The 24,434-nt window shown below is 40.7% G+C and overlaps 1 protein-coding gene across 1 annotated transcript in view; it reads right to left on the bottom strand.

Annotated features, from left to right (window-relative positions):
• Positions 1–24,434, bottom strand: part of LOC135883712 (multiple epidermal growth factor-like domains protein 6) — a 276,711-nt gene that overhangs the window by 234,883 nt on the left and 17,394 nt on the right. Inside the window, 3 exon segments of the mRNA XM_065410949.1 lie at positions 17,722–17,826; positions 19,274–19,383; positions 20,041–20,175. Of these exon segments, the coding sequence (XP_065267021.1) occupies positions 17,722–17,826; positions 19,274–19,383; positions 20,041–20,175 (350 nt within the window).

The raw sequence follows: 24,434 nt of genomic DNA, 5'->3' as shown, positions 1-24,434 counted from the left end.
CGAAGGCTACTTGCATTATCCATTTTTCAGCAGCTGCTGCTGAAACCACAGGGTTGCAAACTTATAATTAAGTCCAGCTGCCACTATTGTGAGTTCAGTCTTATTGAAGTGAATAGTAATGTCTAGTGGTTGTTAGTGAGTCTCTCTCCATTTCTAGACAGACAAAGTAATTAACTTCTTTGCCCCTCTTAGATGAAATAAACATCAGAGCTGAAGAATGCTGTTAAATGACTGTAAAGTACTATTTATGCAAAGGAATTCTGAGAGACATTAACCCTTAGGAAACTAATTTTTGGGTAGAAGACATCTAGGTATTGGCTATTTCCTAAAGGTACTGGGGTGGCCAGTAGGGCACAGGACAAAAGCTGAGAGGAATTTCCATCAGCAAGAGGCAGGACATGTCACACTCATACCACTGCCACATCCTTTATCCAGAGACCTGCTCTCCCAAACTTCCAAATAGAAAAAAACAGAATGTGGTTACAACAAGATCTCAGCCCCAGGTCAAGGAAGACAGCAAGAAGAAGAGGTATGTGCTGGGGGATAAGGTCACAAGGATGCTTATGAGTGACCTGAAGATCATACCTGTGAGACCCAATGCCCAAGTGCTCCAATCAGACTTACAAACAAACAATCTCATTTGAATCACTAGCTGCTTCCAGTGAAACAGCTCTGTTCTTTCTGTCCAAGACTGTTCTATATCCACATTACAGAAACTAAAACTAGCGTCCAAGTTTAAATCAGCATCCTGACAAATTAAATTTGGCCAGCTCAGTCATCACCACTTCTGCTAGGGACTCACCTATTGCTTTGAGGTCCTTCATTAGGGCTCATTTGTGAAACCAATGAACAATGTCATGTGTTAAGAGTTCTCTTTTCAAAAGGAACACACAGATGTGCAAGTGAACAGTGGAGTTGTGCTAGGGAAAGTTTGTGGGGATGGGAAGTAGCATAGCAGACTAGGACTTGGATCTTGTAAAGCATTGTCTTTTTATCTGCAAGTAGTCTTGTGTCATTTATTTTATTAATTCAAGCCATTTATGAAATATGGTGGTGTGGTATAAAAATTTAATTAGCACTCATTTGCAATGACCTTCATAACTCACTTTTGACTCAACCACTCATTAATAATGAGACCATATCAAAGGCATGCTGATAAAACACAAGACATCATCATCATGTATTCTCTCTCATGTTTATTTTATTTTTAAAAAGAGCCTAGGCTATTAAAATACATTGACAATATGGCTCACTTCACAAAATGCTAAAAATGTGAACTAAAACCAAGACATTAATTGTACAAAAAAACTACATATTTTAGCCCCTTCTCTAGATTTCTCAGTATACCCTATCTACATTAGGTATGCTTTTGGCTCATGATTGCTTTGGAGCAGGGACTGTCTTAGTGCTTTTATAGTGACAAGCACATTTTGGTACTAAATGCATTTTTATAAAGTAAAAAACACATATGGGTAAACCAAGGGAGAGAAATTAAGTGTCCTGTTCAAGGTCAGACACCAAGGTCATGGAACAGACACCAAATATATCCAGCTCTGTTCACTTACTCTACTTTTGCGAAGAGCGAAAATAAATGCAAGCATCTCTATTCAGGCCTCATCTTTTGTGTGGTTTGCTACCACATTTTCTTAACCAGCAGCAAATGAATGCTAGAAGTTAGAAAGTAAGCTTATGTCCGTTACTCCATTACTTGCACTTTTCAAAGCCAGTACAAAGTAAATAGCCTTTTGTATCAAAGACAATAAGGGAGAATTTGTTCTCAAGTGGTTATTCTTGGGTTCATTTACTTTTGACACCTTGGTTTGCCATTTCACTATTCCCCCCTCTGTCACTCTGTACTCATGGCTCCAAAATTCAGGCACTCATGAGTATTCCATCTAGATCAGAGATACTTGACACCATCTAGATCAGTGGTTCGCTATCTATTTACCATTGTGGGCCGCATATGCATATGTGGGCTGCATCCATACAATATATATATGTATGGATAATATGACAGGATATAACCAGTCCATATACACATAGTATATTATATACATACATTATATATATATATATATATATATACACACATATATATATGATATATATATATATATATATATATATATATACACACATATATATATGATATATATATATATATATATATATATACATACATACACACACACACACATACATACATACATACTATGTGTATATGGACTGGTTATATCCTGTCATATCTAGGTGGGAGCTAGCCCACAATTTTTCCATCAGTGTTTTATGATTGCCATTTTAAATGGACAAAGCTTTTACTCCTCCTGGATTTTTAGTGGATACTATAAAGTATTTTTATTTGTGGAGGGGCACATTTTATTAGCAGTAAAAGTGTTTCTGACAAATCACAATGGTAAAATGCTTTAAGTGGGATGGATGCAATATACTGGGAAATTTTTGCAGGATCTTCCTTGCAGCTGGAGTTTGGTTTCTGACTCTATTGTTATCCACCAATAAAACAGTTTTGCTTTTTATTTTGTGCACCACTTTCTCTGTGCACTACTTTCTCTGTTAACACAAAATATATGTTCGGGGGATACCAGTGACACCATTTTCAGGTCACCCAGGACAGCGAGTCAGTCTGTTACCCCCTTGCTTCAACGAGAGAGAGAGAGAGACAGACAGACTTACTGGTGCTTGACTGGGTGTCAGCTCCCTGACACCACTAGTCATTAGCCACTGAAACATTCTCCTCAGAGCTCTGCCAGCCCTTACTTTGCTTTGCAGATAAACAGTAGGTGAAGTGCAGTTCCCGTGACTTTCTGAAAGCATCCCCCTGTAACCAGATACTCCAGAAATACCAGGTAAGCTGCCCCTGTAGGAACAGTGTACTGTACACACAGCTTGATTATTTAGGATCAGGTCCTTTATAACAGTCACACCAATGAAATATATTTCTTGTGAAACAACCATAAGTTTATCAAAGGTTTTGAGAGAGAGTGAGTAAGGATAAGAGGAAACAGAAATGTTTACACATATAAAAGAAAACAAAATGCAATCCTAGGTCTACACTTATCAATAGTTACCTTTCCTATTCAATAAGGTAGATTTTCTTTCAATGATTCAGTTTTTGATAGAGCTGCTGCTTTCCAGTGAAAACTAGGATCTAAGCATTTCATGAATACACCCTTCAAGGTGAATGGGTGACAAAATGTCTGCCTTGTCCCCCAGTCATAGTCTAGTAAACCCTCTGAAGTGCATCTCTAGACAAAACTCTTTTCCTCCATTGTTTGTTTTCCCTGTTGACGTCACATGACTCTATTCTTTCTTAGAGAGACAAGGTGGATGAGGTAATCTCTTATTGGACCAACTTCTGTTGGTGAGAGAGACAAGCTTTTGGGCTATACAGAGCTTTTCCCTGAGGCACATGCGGTATGCCTCATCCAATGCATTAAATGCCCCAACAACAAATATTTGGGTGAAACCAGACAATCACAACAGTCTCACATGAATTCACGCAGGAAAATGATAACAGACAAAAAACACCCTGTGATGGGTTGGATCACAGAAACCCCCTTAGGAGCTGCCACCTGATGTGCAAAGACTACCTCTGCTCCTGTTTTCCCTGCCAGCTCAGGACTCCAGCACCCTGTCTTGCTGAGCCAGACACTCCCGTCTGCTCCAACACAGACCCAGGGTCTGAATCACTTGTCCCAGAGCTGCAAGTTTACCCGAAAACAGCTCACAGAAGTGTGCTTGTCTCTAGCACTCAGATGCCCAACTCCCAATGGGGTCTAAACCCAGATAAATCTGTTTTACCCTGCATAAAGCTTAAGCAGAGTAAACTCATAAATTGTTCACCCTCTATAACACTGATAGAGAGATATGCACAGATGTTTGCTCCCCCAGGTATTAATACACACTCTGAGTAAATTACTAAATAAAAAGTGATTTTATTAAATACAGAAAAAAGGATTTAAGTGGTTCCAAGTGGTAACAGGCAGAACAAAGTAAGTCACCAAGCAAAATAAAATAAAATGCGCAAATCTATGTCTAATCAAACTGAATACAGATAATCTCACCCTCAGAGATGCTTCAGTAAGTTTTTTTCTCAGGCTGGACACCTTCCAGGCCTGGGCACAATTCTTTCCCCTGGTACAGCTCTTGTTCCAGCTCAGGTGATAGCTAGGGGATTCTTCATGATGGCTCTTCTCCCCCTTTATATATCTTGTTCTCTTCCACCCCTTTATATATCTTTTGCATAAGGCGGGAACCCTTTGTCCCTCTGGGTTTCCACCCCCCCTCACTGGAAAAGCACCAGGTTAAAGATGGATTCCAGTTCAGGTGACATGATCACATGTCACTGCAAGACTTCATTGCCCACTTGCCAGCACACACATATACAGGAAGACTAACAGGTAAACACAGCCATCTGCAGACAATGGTCCTGGCTAATGGGAGTCATCAAGATTCCAAACCATCATTAATGGCCCACACTTTACATAATTACAATAGGCCCTCAGAGTTACGTTTTATATTTCTAGTTTTAGATACAAGAGTGGTACATTTCTACAAATAGGATGATCACACTCAGTAGATTATGAGCTTTGTAATGATACCTTACAAGAGACCTTTTGCACGAAGCATATCCCAGTTACATTATATTCACTTATTATCATGTTTTTATAAAACCATATAGATTGCACAACGTCACACACCCAATCACCCGTGGGTGAATACTTTTCATAAAAGCAATCACTCTGTATCTGATCTATCAGTCCTCATCCTCAAAGGAAATCTGCAAAACACTTTCAAAAGACAAGCCTGGGAGCTTAAATTAATTACTCTGCTAGACACTAAAAAAATCATGGACTGAACAGAAACACTGGATTTATGGCTTATTACAACAATCTGTAACCCACTAAGCCCCTCTTTAACAGACCACTCCACCTTGAATGGTCCCTTGCAATATGTGCTTATTTATGCTAAACAATCTGTTCCACCTTGCATTTTGCTGTGAGGCTGGGAGTACCTTTCCCAGACCTGAAGAAGAGTTTGTGTGGCTTGAAAGCTTGTCTCTTTCTCAACAGAAGTTGATCTAATAAAAGACATTACCTCACCCACCTTGTTTCTTTAATATCCTGGGACCCATATGGCCACAACTACACTGTTCTCCAGGGCCAGCTCTAACTTTTTTGCCGCCCCACGCAAAAAAGAAGAGTGCCGCCCCCCCCCCGCGAGCGCCACGCCGCGCCGCCGTACCCCCCCCAGTGCCGCCGAAATCCCCGCCCTCCCAGCACCACGCCGCCTGAATCCCCGCCCCCTAGAACACCACGCCGCCCGAAGCCACGCCCCCTCTGAGCACCGCGCCAAACCCCGCCCCTCCTCCGAGCGCCAGCCCCCGCCCCCCCAGCGCTGCGCCAGCCCCCGCCCCTCCTCCGAGCGCCAGCCCCCGCCCCCCCAGCGCCGCGCCAACTCCCGCCCCTCCTCCGAGCGCCAGCCCCCGCCCCCCCAGCGCCGCGCCGCGCCAACCCCCGCCCCTCCTCCGAGCGCCAGCCCCCGCCCCCCCAGCGCTGCGCCGCGCCAACCCCCGCCCCTCCTCCGAGCGCCAGCCCCCGCCCCCCCAGCGCCGCGCCGCGCCAACCCCCGCCCCTCCTCCGAGCACCAGCCCCCGCCCCCCCAGCGCCGCGCCGTGCCAACCCCCGCCCCTCCTCCGAGCGCCAGCCACCGCCCCCCCCAGCGCCGCGTCACGCCAGCCACCGCCCCTCCTCCAAGCGCCAGCCCCCGCCCAATAAATAAATAAATAAATAAAAACCTGAGCGCCGCCCCGGCCCAAGGTGCCGCCCCAAGCACCTGCTTGGTCAGCTGGTGCCTGGAGCCGGCCCTGCTGTTCTCTATTCATATTCAGTTCAAACCAGTGATGGAAGGCCCACTGTGAAACACTACAATGCTTAAATTACATGTCAGTTAGCTAGATGGACAAACATTCCAGGTCTGAGGGAAAACCTGGCGACAGACTCACAGGATATATGTGCGGTACATGCAGGAAACTCCTTTCACAACGTCTGTACACATATCTCACAATGCTTATAATGACTAGTGTGCCTCCAGCTTTGAGTTGATACCGTATGGCACACTATTTATGGATAAATATCATGAAAGCTCTGTTAGTTGTAGTGAGTTTGTCAGGCCTGTTAGAAGTTGCTGGCAGTAGTGAACCCTTTGCCAGTTGACACCAATGGGCCTCTGGGTCACAAGAGGCAACTCAGACCTCCTGTCATGCTTTACTCTTTGGGACCTATTGTATATTAGTCTCCCGCATTACTTTTCAGACCTATGAACCTTTTTTTTTTTTTTTTTTAAGTCAGAAAATTTCCATCAAATGACACACTGGTCAATAGAAAAAAGTCTTTCCCCCTGTTTTCCAACCAGCCTTGTCACCTTTTATAACTCTATCCATCAAGTCCTTTTGTAGGCATGAGATTTTTATATATACACCTATATCTATATAAATATAGAAAGAGTTAATAGTTTACAGTAATCTCTAGTACTGGAGTAGCAAAGCACTTATGTCACCAGAGGCTTGCACAGGTCTTTACAAAAAAAAGACTATTTGGACAGCGGCTTGCCTAAGGAGTTTACTACCTAGATTGGATGGATACAATAACAACGGAAAGAATCAGCAGGCAAATGGGAGCAGAAAGACAACTATTCGGTGTTGGAAGTGGGATGGTCAGGAGACACAAATATGGGATTGAAAGGCACCCTGTGCATTGGAAACTGTTCCAAGTTATAGTGTAGCAAACCCCCCTTCAGTTCTCCTTCCCACGTTCCAAGAGAATTCCAAAACTCAAGAATTAAGGACATAAGATGCATTTGGAAAAGGAAGGCTCAATCTGGTTGAAGTCAGTGGAAGGTCTACCCATGGAAGGATGGTCTACCCTACTCAGTCAGGCCCTAAAATTGTGAGGAGGTCCCCTCTTTTTTTTCCTAAGTGAATATAGTGCTAGAGAAAGTCTCAAAGACAAAACCTGTCTTATACCCACACAACAGTTACAGCAGGAAGAGCAGTAGTAGATAGCTCCCAACATACTTTTCAAACTTATACTGAAACCTGGCAAGACCAGTTCAGTTTCCATTTTAATTCAGAGTTTGGCAAGGCTGCCAGACACAGAGCGTGAAGATTGCTTCTGCAATGAGCACACTTGCCAAATAGGGACTGGATTGAGGTTATAAACCCATTTTATAAAATGCCACTGAACCATCTTCAGGCAGTTACAACTTATACCCACTGCTGACAAATTGAAACATGCTCACAGTCACAGAGATGCCCTTTTCAAGGCACATAATCCAGCTTCTGAAGAATTATTGAGCAATTTTTTCACAGGAATGGATGATCTTCAACAGTTTCTTCAGTGAAATGGGAACAGAGCTGTTTTCCTCCAAAATCCATCATTTATATCTTCTTCCTCTGTTTCTCCCCCCTCCCAAATACAATCTTTGCTGCCTTTCCACTTTAGTAAGTCCAAGGTGTTTCTCAAATACTGGACCATGTTCCACAATCTTGTCTTAAATAAAGAGCAATAAAATTCCCTTTCTAGGGGGCTTCTATGCCACAGACCAACTTTTAGGGTTTACTAGCCTTCTGTACCAGTAACTGAATTCTTGGGGGACCACTGATTGATTTTCTTGGTCTTGTGATGCTCCACAACATACCGCAGAGACTACAGTCTACTCTGGAGTAGACAGTTGTAGGAGGCTAAGAATGAGCAGACTTGGGACAGCTAGATTCCACCGTGGCCATGACAACTGCAAGCTGACAGAGGCTGTCGATACACTGAGGATTACACTCTGAAGCATAAAGCCTGCATTCAGTGAAAGCTCACTGAGATACCAATGTACCATCAAGGACAGTATATCAAGTGTTCCTTGCAGAAATAAGAAAGATAGACTGAGATGGCATTAGTAGCAGTAGTAAGATGTTGTTTTTAAGCAAACAAGAAAGGAAGCTTATATTAAGTTGTTTAGATCTCTAATGCCATGTTTATTTTTTTAATTCTGTTGTGCAATTAGACCATATAACTTAGTTGGGTATAATAAAACTAGTATATGCCCAACATCTTGATAGATGCAATATGGCCTAGTAGATTGAAACTGGACTAGAAGCCATCAACTCCCAAGTTAGAATTCCAGCTCTGCCTTTGTGCAAATCATAGGTTGGGATTTTAAGAAATGCCTGTGGGAGTTGGGTGCCTAGCTTTCATTGAACTCCATGGGAACTGAGCACCTTCGAGTCTTTTAAAAATTCCAGACTTAGCCTGTATCTAGATTCTTATCTGGGTCCTATCATCATAATAGGACCCAAACCTCTCTGCCTCAGGTTTTCCAACTGTAACAAGGAGAGAAATAAATGTCATTTACCCCCCGCAGGTTTTCTAAGGATGTTTGTGAAGCATTTTATAAGTGCAAAGTGTGTTATTTCACTTGATAATGACTAGAAGCTAAAATTCACCCACTGCCATGTGACAGCAGAATGTATAGGTCAGTTCAGCGCCAATAAAGTACCTTCCCTTCCCCGTGTGCTTGATCCTTATGTAAGTTGAACTGCTGTCAATGGGAGTTTGATCTGCATAAGGAATATGGGATGGGGACCTTTGTCATCAGTGTATAGTACTTTCAGTGTGAGTAGCAGATCAGTACTACCCTTTCCTAGATTGTAAATGTGACTGGCTATGGAGGGAGGAGAGAGAATGCAGACATTTTTTATTTCCTTCTATCAAGTCTCAGACAAGCTTACAAAAATACCCACACACGTCATGCACAGTTTGCACACCAACCTCAATTTCATCCCCCAAATTCAGACCTCCCTATCAAGTATTCTTAGCATGCTTCACACTCCCTGGCCAGCAATCATTTACATTCTTGCTCAATTCACAGTTTCACTTTGACCCTTCTAGAAGGTCATATGTAACACAGGCATCTCAACGCTGCCATCTCACAGCAATTGCAGTTCAAACAGGAAATTATTTGTGATATATGAAAGCTAAGCTAAGGTCACCAGGAGATGATAGAAGAGATCAAAATAACCAGCCTTTACTTGAGTAACATAAAGGTACTTAAAGTGGCTAGAGAACGTTCAGAACAGTCTTCAAAACGGTAAGAAAGCCATTGTAAACCCTTTAAAAGTTGAAACAATTCTAGACAAGAAATATTTAGGGAATTCTTAAATCTCTCCATCTCTGGGTCTCAATTAAGAGCCAATAATTGCCATAATTGACATGTCTAATGATCAATCTAATTTCATAAACAAGCTGTTTAAAACTGTTGACTAATATACACTAGCTAACATACATATATTTCATGCTGATAATACTATCTGCAATGTATATTCCAAGCATTTAAGTATACATATAGCAGTTATATAGCCCAAATTGGCCTGTACCTTTGTTATAATCCTGTACACTTATACTAAGTACCCATAATACCTTGCATTAACTAAAGTAAGCCTCAGTGTGAGTAGATAGGAAAATCATATGTCCTGATGCTGACAATTTTCTCATGGCAACAGGTAAGGAGTTACCCACACAAACCTAGGAGGTGTCTTCACGCCCCTTAGTACCTAAAATACATGGGTTCAGGACAAGAGACAAAGGGGTACACCATAGTACCAAAAACAAGAGGTAAAAAGCTGATTGATTAAAGCCTCTGCCAAGAAATGTAGGTAGTACCTTTTAGAGGTTAAAAAAAAAAAAATAGGGTATAAAAAGATGGCTTTGGGGATATAACTTCAGAAGCACACCTGCATAAGGTGAACGTAACATAGCAGTCTCTGAAGAGCAGTCCCATGCAGCTATCAAACAGAATCCTTTTCCTGTACCATATTTAAAAACCTGTGGCATTGTGAAATATACTTTAGACCAAATAACCAATGAACCAACATGTAGTCAACCAACTGGCTACACAATTTATCAACAAAATTCAGACTTACAGAAACAACTTGGTTTCTATGAAATCAGAAGCTAAGATATTGTTAGAAATTGGGTCTCTTAAATTACTATTAATGATGGGTAGCACTGGGCATTAAAGATCCATGTACAAAATGAGTATTGCACAAGCAGTGGCAGAGCAAACTGCCTTATACATCCCCACCAATGTGGCTCATGACATTAGACATCAGAGAAATCTCTAGGTTCATCCTTGACCTCTGATGAAAGTGAACATGCCAGCCCATGTCAGCAGTGATTATGTGGTTTAAATGTTTATCATCATCATTCTTATTTTAAGAGGCAACTATTTTCCACTAACCGGAAGGGAATTTGGATTCTCCACTATAAGTGTTATTACTACAACAGCAGTTCCAACAAGGTGCTCATCACAGTATCTTAGCATATTATTTGTATTAGATCAAGAGGGAACACAAGTCCTGCCTTTTTACACACAGTCAATGTTAAAGATGGGCTAAATCCCTCGAACCAGACTTTGGAGAAATTGAGATTTGTATATGCACTTTATAGGTGAGGTCCATTTCTAATTCCTAACATAGCAATGACTCTGTACATAGAAAAAATTGTCTCTTTAGAACAAGATATTTTCACTGTCACTGTTGTTCTAGAATCTGTTTTATGTTTCACTATTTATTGCCTGCACAGCAGTTTTCTTGGTGGAAAAATAACCTAAAGTCCTGAGCATTTTACAGTTCTGACAAGGCACATTTACATGGGAAATTAGGGCATTTTTTCTTGTAAAATAAATAAAGTTTGAGATGAGTGTTTGAATACCAAGAGTCTTCCAGACATACCAATTTGAACATCATTATTGTGATGTTATTGTAATGAGCATTCTGGCTCATTACTGAGATCGCTCTGTTTCCATGTTAGGATGTCCTTGAAGGAAAGGATTAAGCCACACATGATTCTATTAGAGGGCAGGGACTCAGGTCAGCACATTGCTAACAGTGGCACTGTGAAATACACAGTGACCAGGTGGTATGGACAGCCTCAAGCTACAGAGAATCCAGGCAGGAGCAGCTGAAGAAGATGCCCCATGACTGTAATGAGAGAAGGCCTAGGACAGGAGCAGTCCTCAAGACTCCTTAAGAGCTTTAAAGAAATGGAAGCTGGGAAAGTATGATCAGCCCTTGAGTGCCGCTGGTTTAAGGAGTACATCAGTTGGGGAACAGCTCCCCCCACCCCCAATGAGGAGGGAACTAGAGATTAACCCAGCAAGAGGCACAGGAAACAAGGTTATGGGAGAAGCAACCAGGGAGTACCTGACAGATTAATTAGGAAATCTTGTCACCCACAAGAGTGGAAGTCATAGAGAAGAATATAGGCCACCCACACAGCTAGGGAAGAAGGGAGATAATGCTGGGCCTTGTACATACCCTCAGATGATCACTGGATAATGCTTAGTAACTTGGAGATGGAAACCACCCAGTGCCAGAAAGGAGGACTGGACAATCTTGATGGGACAATGCGTGTACTAGGCCAGAGGAGCTCTGAACAAGGAGGATAGCCTTGAATCTTCGTATAGTTCCACACCCTATGGGCTAACTTAGGAATTACTGTGCATTTTCTAGCAATTCATACTCTGAAGTTTCAGCCACGGCTGAAGTTGTGTGGGACTTGGGATCCCAAATCTGCAAAGAGAACACAAAGAACCCTGGCAGTGATTAGAACCTTCTCATATATCAACGAGGAGGCTTCTCCCCATTTTAAAAGATAAACTGCTCCCACAAACAAGTACATGAGCGTTACCTCATTCTGCAACTGGCAGTAAACCCAGGAAATCTACTGCTCCAATTTCTGAAGATGGCCCTATCTGTGACCGGAATGTCATTTGCCATTTTAAAAAGGAACTCACAAGTGGTGCAAATTGCACCACCATTTTATATACATACTCTTACTACACTATAACGCTCTTTAGTACTGAATAGCAAAATTGCCTGTTCTCTCAGAGACAGGAATGAATGACACAAATTGTATCAAATAACTCTTTGTAGGAAGAAAGATTTACTAAAGAAAAAGGAAGAAAAATATTTTGTTGCAAAGCTTCTTGGAGAGAGAGATTATTTAGGGTTGTAAGAAAATTGACCAGATTTCATACCCTTCCAATCAAACGTTTTTAAAATAAACCTTAATTTAAGCAGTTTTACTGTGTGAACTCTGGCCCCCCATCAACTAGACTAGAAAGTACTAACCCATTTTCATTGGCTGTAGGATCTCTAGATAGATTGGACAAGAGCATTCTGCTATATATTTGATTTCTTAGCAATATGCGACCAGTGTTATGAGACATGCAGGAACTATTCACCTAACTAATGACTGCTCTATCTCAGAAGCATTAACTAACTTTAGCCACCCATAACAACGGACATAGGTAAAAAGCTTTACTTTGCCCTTGTGCCCACATCCCAGTTCTATTACCCTTTTCAGTAACAATACTTAGCTCTTATATACCATAGATCTCAAAGCACTTTATAAAGCAAGAATCATTATCCCCATTTTACAGATGGGGAAACTGAGATACAGAGAAGTGAAATGACTTGGTTAAGGCGATCTATCAGGCTAGTGACAGGGCCAAGCGTATAACCCAGGTATCCTGACTAAAGTCCTAGCCAAACAGGTCACAGTGTCTCTGAAGTTTCAGGAATATTTCTCATTAGTGGAAATCTTCTATACCAGTAAACAGACAGTGTAAAATTTGTTAGACCCTTATCTACACTATAACCTCATGAGCTGGTAATACTACATTAATACACACCAGCTAGGATGTATTAATACAGACATCACTCCTGTCTTTTTTAGGGCTCTTAATCAGTGGGTGGATCAAGCTACAATACAGAGCTCCCTTCCCTGAAAATCCACCACAGTCAATCCCTGCCCACTTTGGGATGACTTCTGAAGAACTCTCTACCTTTTCAGAGAAGCTCAGTTTTCACAGCTTAGGGTCCCCTTGCCAATGTTGCCATTTTGTATCACTATAATATGCAATGGCTTTTAAATAATGTTTACTGTATTTTAAACTGTGTGCAAAGGCAGGCAGGGGAAGATTCTTTACATAATCATTGACTATGACTTATGGTGCTGTGATGGAATCCTTAAGAGACTCTCAGAGTATAGCTACCCATCATTTTTGCATATTAGTTATACAAGTAAATGTATAGTAAACCTCACTTTGCAGAATTTAGAGTGTTTTCAGTAGCACCATCTCCTATTACCTAGTCTCAGTACAGAATTAAACAAGCTGAATGAAATTAATTTACACAGGTGTCCACTTCAGGTGACTAGCAGACCTTATGCAAGATTACCAGTAACAATTAGCGAATGACAATAAAACTTGCAGTGCAGAAGATGGCATTCATAGCATAGTGCTCTCATCATTTCTCTTTGTATTATAAGAAATGTCTCGTCCCCCTTACCCCCACTACACTTTGAAGGAAAAAGGGACTTCAGCTTTCACACAATATAAAAAAAAATGCAGTTTGCAAGTTTTCATTGTAATAATAGACTTATATAAATTACAAGATAAATGGCAAGTGACAGTGAGAGAGACAGCTCAATCTATTACTGAATCCTTGGAATGGTTATATGAAGAGCCTGGGCATTTCAGGCATAGTTTTTTTTTCTTTTAAGTTTTTACTGCTGCTAGTGTTGGTAAATTAGCAAAACTATCTAGTGAAACATACAATGTGCAGTTAACATATTTCTACTGACAATTCCACAAGCTTCTTGTTATGTGAATCATAACCATATGGCCTTAGCATAGAAATGGCCTCATGTTACAGGCTGACAACACAGTTTAACATCTCTAAAAGAGTTGTTAGACTTTATCATGCCAATTGCAAAGGATGATCTCCATGTTATAGATTGTTATGATACCCAAGGCTATCATAAGTCAGCTCACTGACCTGTTACAAACCTTCTGTAGGACAGATTGATGCAGCACATATCTAATAGCTTGATTTTCAAAGAGGCTGAGTGCCTCTAGTTCCCAATAAACTTAATGGTATTTGTGGAAGCTCAGCAACTCTTGGGGCAAGGAGAACAAACAGGCAAGGTGGCCATGTGTAGAGTAGAAAGTTTGGAAAACGTATATTGCAAATTCATTCTACAGAGGAACCAAACTGGAGCCATCTCCCCACTCTGAGATATTTCTTCCCTCTATGGACCACTGACCCAGCTGGGGGGTACTAGCAGCTCTACTTAGATGGATGCTTAGACACACCTGCTACTATTCAATGCTAGGAGCCTAGAGCAAACTGGCAAGAAGATGGGAAGAGCGAGATATGAACAAAGCTAATTAAATGTATGCTTTATGTTTCAGCGTAGATTACCCCAACTTCTGCAGGAAGCCAGCTTGAATTGGAGAGTGACAGTGGTGCAAGGTGCCCGCTACACCTCATCTGTTGGGGACTGAAACCAGATCTGTGAAGCCCCAGAAGTGAGAGGCAATGGTTTCATGGAGATCATAGCTAGAGGACACACCAGTGTGTGCAGCTTTCACTAGCAGTGCTCTACGCAGCCCAGCTGCAATTTAAAGCTTCCCTCCCCCACCAGAACCCACTTTGGGGCACAATAGCCTCTGTTGAGGCACAAACTGCAGCTCCCTGTGCCAGTCAGGTAAATCGATTCCAATATCCACAATCTAAGTAAGGCCTTGATTGCAATGGCTCCACCACGGTATTGCTCTGTGCTATTAATACTTTATGGTGCGGATGTTCTAACCCACCAATGGTGCTTTGACTGTAACTCAGCTCCTCCCAATGCACCTCAAGAACCCTGAAAACCCTAAGATATGGCGGGTACATTTCAAAGAAAGCCAAAGGATTAGGAATGAAAACAGTTTATTCTGGATACAGGCTGCATGTGGAACGGGGAACTGGGTTTAATGGCCATTTAAAAAAAACACATAATATATTGCCATTAAATAATGCATTCACATTAAATTCAAACTACTTTAAAGAGGCAATATATCTAACTTCATTTTGCCTGTAAATATGGTACAAATCTCACAAGCATACTGACTGGGGGCCCCTGCAGCGTTTAAGCAGAACTTGCACTCTTAATTACCTTGCTTCCGTTGGTCAGATGAATTGATCTTAGAGTTCTTTTTGAATGGAGGTTTTTCTCGTATTTAATTATAAATCTACTCCTGCCAGACTGCAGATAGCAGCTACTGTATAACACTGGAAATGACTACCGAAATTCCACTCAAACTCTCACAAATCAGTAGAAAGTAAACCAGCAATATAAAGCTCCACCTAACTGTGAAGAGTTGAAATTGCAGGATAACTTGCACTGTTTTTACGATGTCTCCAGTCACCACTCCAGCCCGCTCCCTGTCAACTAATGAGTGCAAAATCTCATTTTAGTCCCAGGATCTGACCTTCTCTCTCCACACATCGTACGTACATGATTTGTCTGTCTGGAATGCCATAGGCCTCGTCTGCTCTAGGGAATGTCTTAACACTTTAGGTATTTCAAGGTAATCAGTGCATTTAGAACTAGTTTTGTATTCCATTTCAATTTTTCTAACAGAGACATATGAGCTGAAGCTATTTTGATTTTGCTGAAACTGTATATTGCAGATCCAAAGGAAAGGTTACTTTGGGCCCTTCTCAGATATGCTGAGCTATATTCTGTTCAGTTATACCAGTGTTCCACTGGTATCAGTGCACTATTGCTGCAGATTTACACTGGTGTCATTTAGGCCATGTCTACCTTAAGGAAATTTGCACCAGTGTAGCTACATCAACGTAGTTCAAAAGCCACAGTTAGCATAAGCCCTGCTTTGAGTCAGTGCAGCACATATATATTTGTGATTTGCACAAGTGTAAATACATAATCATAGAAACACCCATACAAATATCCTTAATCTAGACTGGGCCTGAGATCACAGTTTGGCCCACAATATTCTGAAGCTTTGCTACCAGCAGAAGTTCCATTCATTTTATTTATTGAAGTGCTCCATTTTTTCATGTTTACACATTAAAAATGTCATCTGTGACTAGATTCTATAACAGGGCTTTAGTAAAATAAATACTCTCTGTTTCTTCATTTGCTGAATGTTTGCATTTCTCCATCAGGTGATGTAGCCTGCTGTAAACCAGACTGCCTCATTACCTTCACTCAGGAGTGGCTGCTATTCCTCATCTGGAGTGAAGCCACACCAGTGCAGTGTGCCCATAAAAGGTCAAATCACAGAGAGACCCATATGAGCCCAAGTGGAGGTCAGAGTCTGATAGCTTATAGAACAAGAATGACACAAGCCATACATTGAATTTGGAATTCAGCTTTTGAGCACATTGCATTTAAATTAAGGACTGTAATCAAGATGGAGTATGGCAGAGACATTAAAATTCTCCCTCACTTACAGCTACAAAGCATTAGATGTAAATGAGAGGAGAATATAGTTGAATGAGAATAACTGTACCCTGATGGCCCAAAATATTATAGCAATAAATGTGACATTGCAAGTGTTATTTTAAATAAAATATTTGGTGACAGGGTAGGTCATATCTCTGAACAATAAAGAGGGAAATTGATAGAGTAGGTTCTTTTATGCATGCATAGAGATCATGAAGTGAGATTAGTCTAGCTTCTATGTGGCTTCTACTCAGCTAGTTTAGATTTGCATCAGTGTATCAAGGTGAAGAATTTGGCTCAGCATTTGCAACCTATCAAAGTCTGTCAGTGTAAAAGTGCCATCAAATCTCATTACCCTTCACATGGCTAGAAAGAGAAAATTTGAAGATCTAAAATTTCAAATAAAGTTTTATTTGCACAGACTACAATGTAATTAAATCCTTAAGGATTGAAATATAGTGGAAATCATTGTTTTTCCCGCATTTATACAACTCTTTGTCTTACGAGACTGACTCTTCTGAAAGGCTGACTTAAAAAAACAAAAATACCTATTAAACTGGAGCAGTTAGTGCCAATATATATAGTTTGCATACATATTTGCAATACACACTTTTGCATAGTGCACACTAGAGCAGAACCTCACCAATTCCTGGTAGACCAGTTGCACATTACCAAATATTGTGAAGGAGCAAATAAGAGGGAAAATATCACAATACAAGGGTCAGTGATACCATAGTCACAAAAGGTACTCTGTGTCTTTAATACTGAACTGCAGATACCAAAATAATTTCACAGAACACTAGGAAATGTTCTGCAGCATATTTTGTAAAGCCAGTCTTCCTAATATGAGACATATCACTACAGCAGCCCATCATTAAAGATCTGTGGCCCAGTACCTACATTCCTTGCATTCACCAAACTCCTGTTGACTCACTTGAGAGTTTTGGGTGCCCACTATTTGAAAGGGTAAGGCCATAGCTGAAAGATGGAGTGAGAATGCCAGGCTGCTTCTGAAAACGATCCAATTTACCAAGTGAGCAGTAGACAGAAGTTCTACTGTATTCTTAGCGCTGAGATTTTCACTAGTATTACATTGTGCAGCATCACAGCCTCACGACAAATTGGGCCAATTGTGGGTTTGTGTTTATTTATTTTATTAGATAAACTTAACAAAAAGGAAGCAAGTACTGAGAATAGGTGGAGCCACTGCATAGCCATTTAAAAAGCAGCAGAAGTAACCTCAAGATAGAGTGCATGTCAACAAAATATTAGTTGAGCTCATTTTATCTGAAAGCATCCTCAAAACAATATAGACTATTATAGATACACTGCAAGCAATTTAAGCTTGACTCACCATACTGGCAGCGCAGACCCTGAAATCCTGCTGGACATTGGCACATTAGGGATCCTCCTTCAGAGCATTTCCCTCCATTGAAGCAAGTGCTTACAGAGCACAACACTAGAAAAAAAACAAAGAAGAATCTTCATTGTACAACTCTTCAGAAAGAACTAATACCTCAGAGTGTCATATTCTGGTTGTAACAGAAGCCTCCCAAACTGATGTGAACCAGAGGTTTGGTTTTCACTGAACAAGTTAAATTAGAGTTTGCCTTGTTCTTAGGGGCATAGGCAAAAAGAATCTTCCTTCCAATTATCATACAGATATGATGTCCCAGTCCAGGATAATAAAATAAAATATAATGTAATGTAATAATGGCCTTGGGATAGTTTAATGGGAATGGTGTGGTTTGACTTTAAGATGTTTAAAGGGTGGAACGCACAGTCTGGCAAGATTAAGAATGCTAACAGATTCCACAGGGAGAATGATGGAAGGGTGGATGAATTGCTGTGGTATAATGCAGTGATGATTGAAACTCACATCTCAATAGATTATGTAACAGCTACGGTGAGACAATTTCCTCCCCCTGTCCCCCAAATGCACAATACAGAACCAGCTGAATCAAAACAGTCTCCTTGTGCCTGAACGTATTGAATATAAAGGTTAGTTCAGCTACTCCGGTGCCTTAAAGAATTCACAGAGAGTCTGCATTATTTTTCCAAGAAAAGGATTTTACATTTCCACAGAAGTTCAATTTGATAAATTCCTTTTATGCTTCAGATTTGGTTACAGATTTTAAATGCATCTTTGACAGCATTTACAGAGAAGCAAACAAAACAGAATCAATAGCATGAAACAGAAAGGGGCAACCCCTCAAGAAAAATTACCACAAAAGCAAGGACTCTGCATACAACCCTAAAACATTTTATTTTGTTTAGTCTCTCTCATACAAAGCATAGGCCAAAATGCTGTACAGGGGAAAAAATAGCCGAAGTAGAGAGAAGTTCAGAGGTACGGTAAATGAAATGGAGAATCTGAGGTAAAGAGATACAGGAAACCTGTAGATGGTAAGAGCTGTAGTAGAGAAGTTTCTAGACCTAACAATGGTCATTCCCATTGTGGAGGGACAGACTGATACCAGTGCTACATGAGTGCAAGGTGCAGAGCAAGAGAGATGGGGCCAAATTTAGTGTTGGTTTAGGCAGCCACAACTCTATTATTTCAAAAAGAATCTACATTTGCTTATATCAGCACTAAACTGGACATCAAGTCTATGGAAGGCCAGGAGAGATTCTGGCACACCAATAAATTATGAATGTCGAGCTTCTAATGATAGTCCTTGCAAAGTATTTCTCAGCCATCTTAAAGATACCTGGTGCTACTATGCTTTTTAAAAAAGTCTATGATAAGAGACCATTCACCTTTATGGGAATCCTAAATGTATCTAAAAAGCAATAGAGAGAGGCCATCTTTTCACAACACATAGTCAACAAGTAAATAAGACCAGATGGAGAAATGTATTCTATCTTTTGCCTCACAACGTTGGATGGATCCTGTAACAACTTACAGTGCAAGCAGCCAGGTTCGTCATCTTCTTGGGTCCATCCTGGACAACATTTATAGACAGTTTGATGCTCTATGATGTACACTTGTTTGTAGACTGTGTAATACCCCGTCCTATAAAATAAGAGTCAATGGAAGAGAATTATCCCAACTTCCTTCTGTGCAGCTTATTCAAAACACAGCAGTAAGGTACACAGGATTTAATATATCACACACATTATATCTGTAACATAGACTCATTTCAGACATAATCAATGGTTCTTGTATCTGAGAAAGTAAAGTGAAACATGTCCCACTATCAAAAACTGGTTTAGCACTTAAACAAATTCTGGTTCTAGGTGCTTAGCCAGTGACTTCCACCAGTTCAGTGGTTTGACTCTTTAAAACTTGGTAGCAAATGTGTAATTTTTTTTTGTATTTTAAATAGATTATAGATACAGATTATAGATTTAATAGATTATAATGTTTAGGCCTTAATATAAACCTATTCAAATTAAAAAAAAAAACAACCACACCTTAAAAAAATAAATTTTACCCACCACGATAAATGCTAATGTGCATAAACACATGCCTCTGATAGAAATACAAACTGACTGCAAAATCCCAACAGCACATACCGATATATCCATAACAACTTTTTTGTGGGGAGGGCTAAAGGTATTGTAATACATTTCTCAGTACATATTTTATGGGCAAAGTATGAAGCATTCCTATCAATTGCCTTACCAGAAAACAGGCAATAAAATAACTTAGTTAGCAATCATGCACTACCTTCTCTCATAGGCCATACACCACTTATGTCCTGTGCAGCCTTGTTTCCACATCTTGACAACCTGGGTAAAAGCCTGAACACACGGCTGCCGCTGTCCCACTATTGCCAGCTCTTGTTGCAGACATACATTTGGCCTTCGGGGGAAAGGAGGAATAGAGAAAAGGAATATAAATATAATAATCTGTATAATACACTAGGAAAGTTATGTCAAGAGAACTACATAAATGGCTGATTTATCCTCTCTACACTGCTCCATTTCTGATTTCATGCTACTTTGTTATTCAAAATTATTTGAGCGATATTGGGAAGGGCTGCTGGGAGCACCCAGCTGAACCAGGAGCCAGTACTCCGAGGTCTCCTTCAGCTCACCAGGCTTGAAGGGCTGTGAGGGTGAGCAAGCAGGGTCCTGTCAGAGCCTTGCCTGTGTTCTGTTGGACCGTCATTTAAAATAAAAATACTTCCATTGTCTCAGTGAAACTTTCTGAATTCAATGAATCTGCATTTTCTGACCAAAAAAGTTTCACTAAAGAATTTCTGACAAGTTCTAGTTAGAACAGACTCACACTATGTGGATCGAACGAGAGAGAGAGAGAGAGAGAGACATAACACACACTGATCAGTAGATTATACACATTGCGAGATAAGCCCTGCACCAAAGAATTTACCATCAGAGCATACGGTGTGAAATCCTGGTCTCAGAGAAGTCAATGGGGTTTTGTCATTGACAAAAAGGAGGTCAAAATTTCACCCATGGTGTCAAAATGTTGATGTCTTTTTATGCTCAGTAGTGCTGCAAATGAAGGCCCTGATCCTATAAAGGTTGGTGCACATGCTTAACTTTACATACTTTGAGTTCAATGACACTAGTCCTGTGAGTAAATTTAAAGCCATGGTTAATTCTTTACAGGGCCCAAAAGCTTAATCCTGCTTTCACTAAAATCAATGGCAAAATTTCCACTGATTTAAGTAGGAGAACATCACCTTGCAGGCAAAATGAGAAATGCAACAATTTCTAAAAGTAACTATAAACATGAAAATCATTTTCACATAGCTACTAATCTCAGGTTTCTTGATGTCACTTCTGCATGAAATGACAAGGAAATTCTGCTAAATATTGCAAATTTATGGCCAAAGCAATCATTGATTATTTTACTGTAGAAGCAATCTAAACAATAATCTCCATTAGATATGTCACAATTATTCATTATTTCTCCTAGTACTAGGTATTTCTTCTATTTCAGGACATTCACTAATTTCTCATAGAAGGCAAGAAAGATTTGCATTTGCACTATGAGTTCTCCCTCTGTTTAGTAGATTTAAAATGTACATAAAACATTCATTAGCACTTGTAATTTATACCTTGGGACTTCAAAAAAGTTTCATTCAGTTTACGAATGAAATGTTTCATTGCAATTATAGTCCGAGTGTAAGGATCAGATGATACAATGGGTTCGGTTTCTGGTATTTCCCTCTTCTGGGGTCCAAAGTACAGATTTTGACTCACAGCAGGATCAAACATGAAGATGTAGGGGCAGTTCCTCAGCTAGTGTAAACTGTCATAGCTCCATTGAAGACCTGCCCTGTATTTGCTATCTTACCTTAGCCCCCATCTATGAGGGAGGGAAACCCCACACCCACACACCATGCAATTTGGTATGACTAGTAATTGTTACTTAAGAGAGAGGACTGAAGATGTCAAGTTCTAGAGCTCAACAGCAATTGCCTGCATCATTTTCTTGTCAGTATTTCAGCTTAAGGGACCTTCCCAAGGCCACACAGCAATTCAGTGGCAGCGTCAGGAGCAGAACCCTGGTGTACTAATCCCCATTCCTCTAATCTAACCATTAGCCAGCGCTGCCTTTGCTTATTTTCTCTGTGTTTGAAAATGCACACCTTTTAGCTCCACTCTCCCATTGCTGAAGTTAAAATTTTCCATGCATATCTCCCTTTATGAGTTGCTTAAAGCTTTCCAGATGCAGGTACATTGCATTCCTAGCGATAAAGAAAGGAAGCCAAAAATTGTTATAATTAGTTATGGACTCTATTTTGCCAGTCCTTATGCCCTTTTGTCCTCCATGTTCCCATGACTAATCCCATTGACTTCAATAGTACTACTACTATGAATAAATATTACTCACATGGAGAAAAGCAATGCACATCAGGTCATCTGTTTATTAAGACTTATGCAGAGGAAGAACAAAACCCCACATCATCTGCTTGCTCTATGTGCCCTGAACACCATTTAAAATGCAAATTTGACTCTCCCCATCCCATTCTCCCCCCCCCCCCCCCCCCACACACACACACCAATCAAACCGTAGCAATTCCATCCCATGTAATCCTCAACCAGCAAGACAGGCAAATGAACACTCCCTCTCCAACAATTAACCACATTCACATTCTTCCCCTTATTCCTCCACCTCTTCAAACGGTGCGGAAAGCCAGGCATAGCACTCTAGTTTATCCTTGCTACATTACATACAAACCTAGAGAAGTTCCACTACCCAGGATATAATTATTTTAAATATATTATAAATATGGTTCTCCAAGGCCAGCTCCTCTCTCACTGTGACTAAATCATCTATCAAAGCAACAAGTGGGTTCAAGGGCATGTTTACAAAAGGAGAGCTCTATACACTTTTTATTCTCTTATTCTACACACAATCTGATGCTATTTGTTAATGGGCTTTTAAATGTTAAACAAGCAAACAGTATAAAGTTTATATTATGCTTTACGATTTTATTGATACAGCAATCCTCAAAAGCTTTTTTTCCTCTTAATATGCTTTTCTTTGTCAGCCAAAACCAACACAAGGTTCTTAGCCTGTCAGTCTAACTTAAGCAAACCAGAAAGCTCATTTTTAATATTTACATTATGAGACTGCCCTTTAAACAGAGACACCCCACACATTCCTAACTCCTGGGTTTATGGTCTAATGAACAGATAATTAGATGTACTAGAAGAGATAGCTGCCATAGTTAATCATACAGACTGTTCCTATGAGTCACTGCTTACTATAGAAGAGAAAACTTCATCCGTAGCAGAGGCAGAGTTAAGTCCCATAGTTTTATTTCTAGTAAGGAACATGTAGCATAGAACTGTGTGGACAATTCTAATGATTTTATCTCATAGTATTTGGAGTTTTTCTAAAAGCCCCCAAACCCAAAGTCATGTAATTGAGTGAGAATCTCACCTTTCCATTTAAAAATAAGTTTGCAGAGAAAAGTTTGGGGAAAAAAAGACCACGAAAAGCTCAGAAGACAAATTATGCATTATAATCTCATATTTTTGGAGGGGCTGGCTCAGGATTTCTGAAGCCCAAGGGTTTGAACACTGCAAATAAAGGAATTCCTTTTCCAGTTTCTCATAAGCAACCAATAGTAAATCAATTCTTATTTCTGGATAAAATGAACCACAGTTTATTGGCAGGTTCTAGCTAGCAGAACTCACACTGGTATTACAAGCTGGCCCCAAAACAAGGGAAGAAGGGAGACTCTCCCCCCCCCCCACACACACACACCTCCCATTACTGAAGTTTTTACTCAGTCTTTACCCAAGTTAAACTCCCATTTGTCTAAAGACGGATTATAACCTAGAGTGCCAGATCACACCCTTACCCATGGAAAAGCCCACAGGAGGAAGTGCAGTGGGGATGACCACTCTGGATCACTTTACAAAGGGCAGGTTTCTCCTCCTGCAGCCCAGAGACCTGAGTGATGCACCAGAAGCACAGAGAGAGACATCTCTGCAAACTTCCTGTGCCTCCCTACAGCTCTTGTTATTAGCAGTTTCAGCTGCAATAGAGCTACACTTCTAAGCCTCCCTACTGTTCCCATCCCTGGAGCTTCACCTCAAGGGGAGTTCCACGAAGACATGAATGCAGCCTTTCCTACGCTTGTAGGTGGGTGGGTGGGGGCAGCAGCAGTGGCTTAGTGTGTGAGGAGAGGGGAGGAAGGATAGCACATGTAGTCTCCCAGCCCACTATATTTTAGTCCCACACCTATACTTGGATCCTTCTGAAAGTTTTGGGACCACAGTGTTAAGGGAGTTAGCCCTCTTGACACACACAGATGGCAGGGCCATTGAAGAACAGACACGGAGGGGGTTATAACCCCTAAGTCATCACTCTCATTAACTATTGGGATTTTTTGCCTAACAAAGAACTCTGCCCTCAATTCCCCTGAATGTACGTGTAACTGAGCAGAATCTGACCCTCCATAGAAGCTTCAGGAGCTTGCCTATACAAAGCAATGCTACTATAGTTCTTTATGCTGCATAAGGGCCCCAATTGTGATTGGTTCTTACAATGGTGCTTGCAGAGTGCACATCCCATAGCAGAGACCAGTCACAAATGCAGAGCATCCACTCACAGGAGCATAGGAATTGCTACCT

The sequence above is a fragment of the Emys orbicularis genome, chromosome 9 (genome assembly GCF_028017835.1).
Source record: "Emys orbicularis isolate rEmyOrb1 chromosome 9, rEmyOrb1.hap1, whole genome shotgun sequence".
NCBI lineage: Eukaryota > Metazoa > Chordata > Testudines > Emydidae > Emys > Emys orbicularis.
The sequence above is the reverse complement of the archived record's forward strand: the minus strand, read 5'-3'. Positions and strand labels throughout refer to the sequence as shown.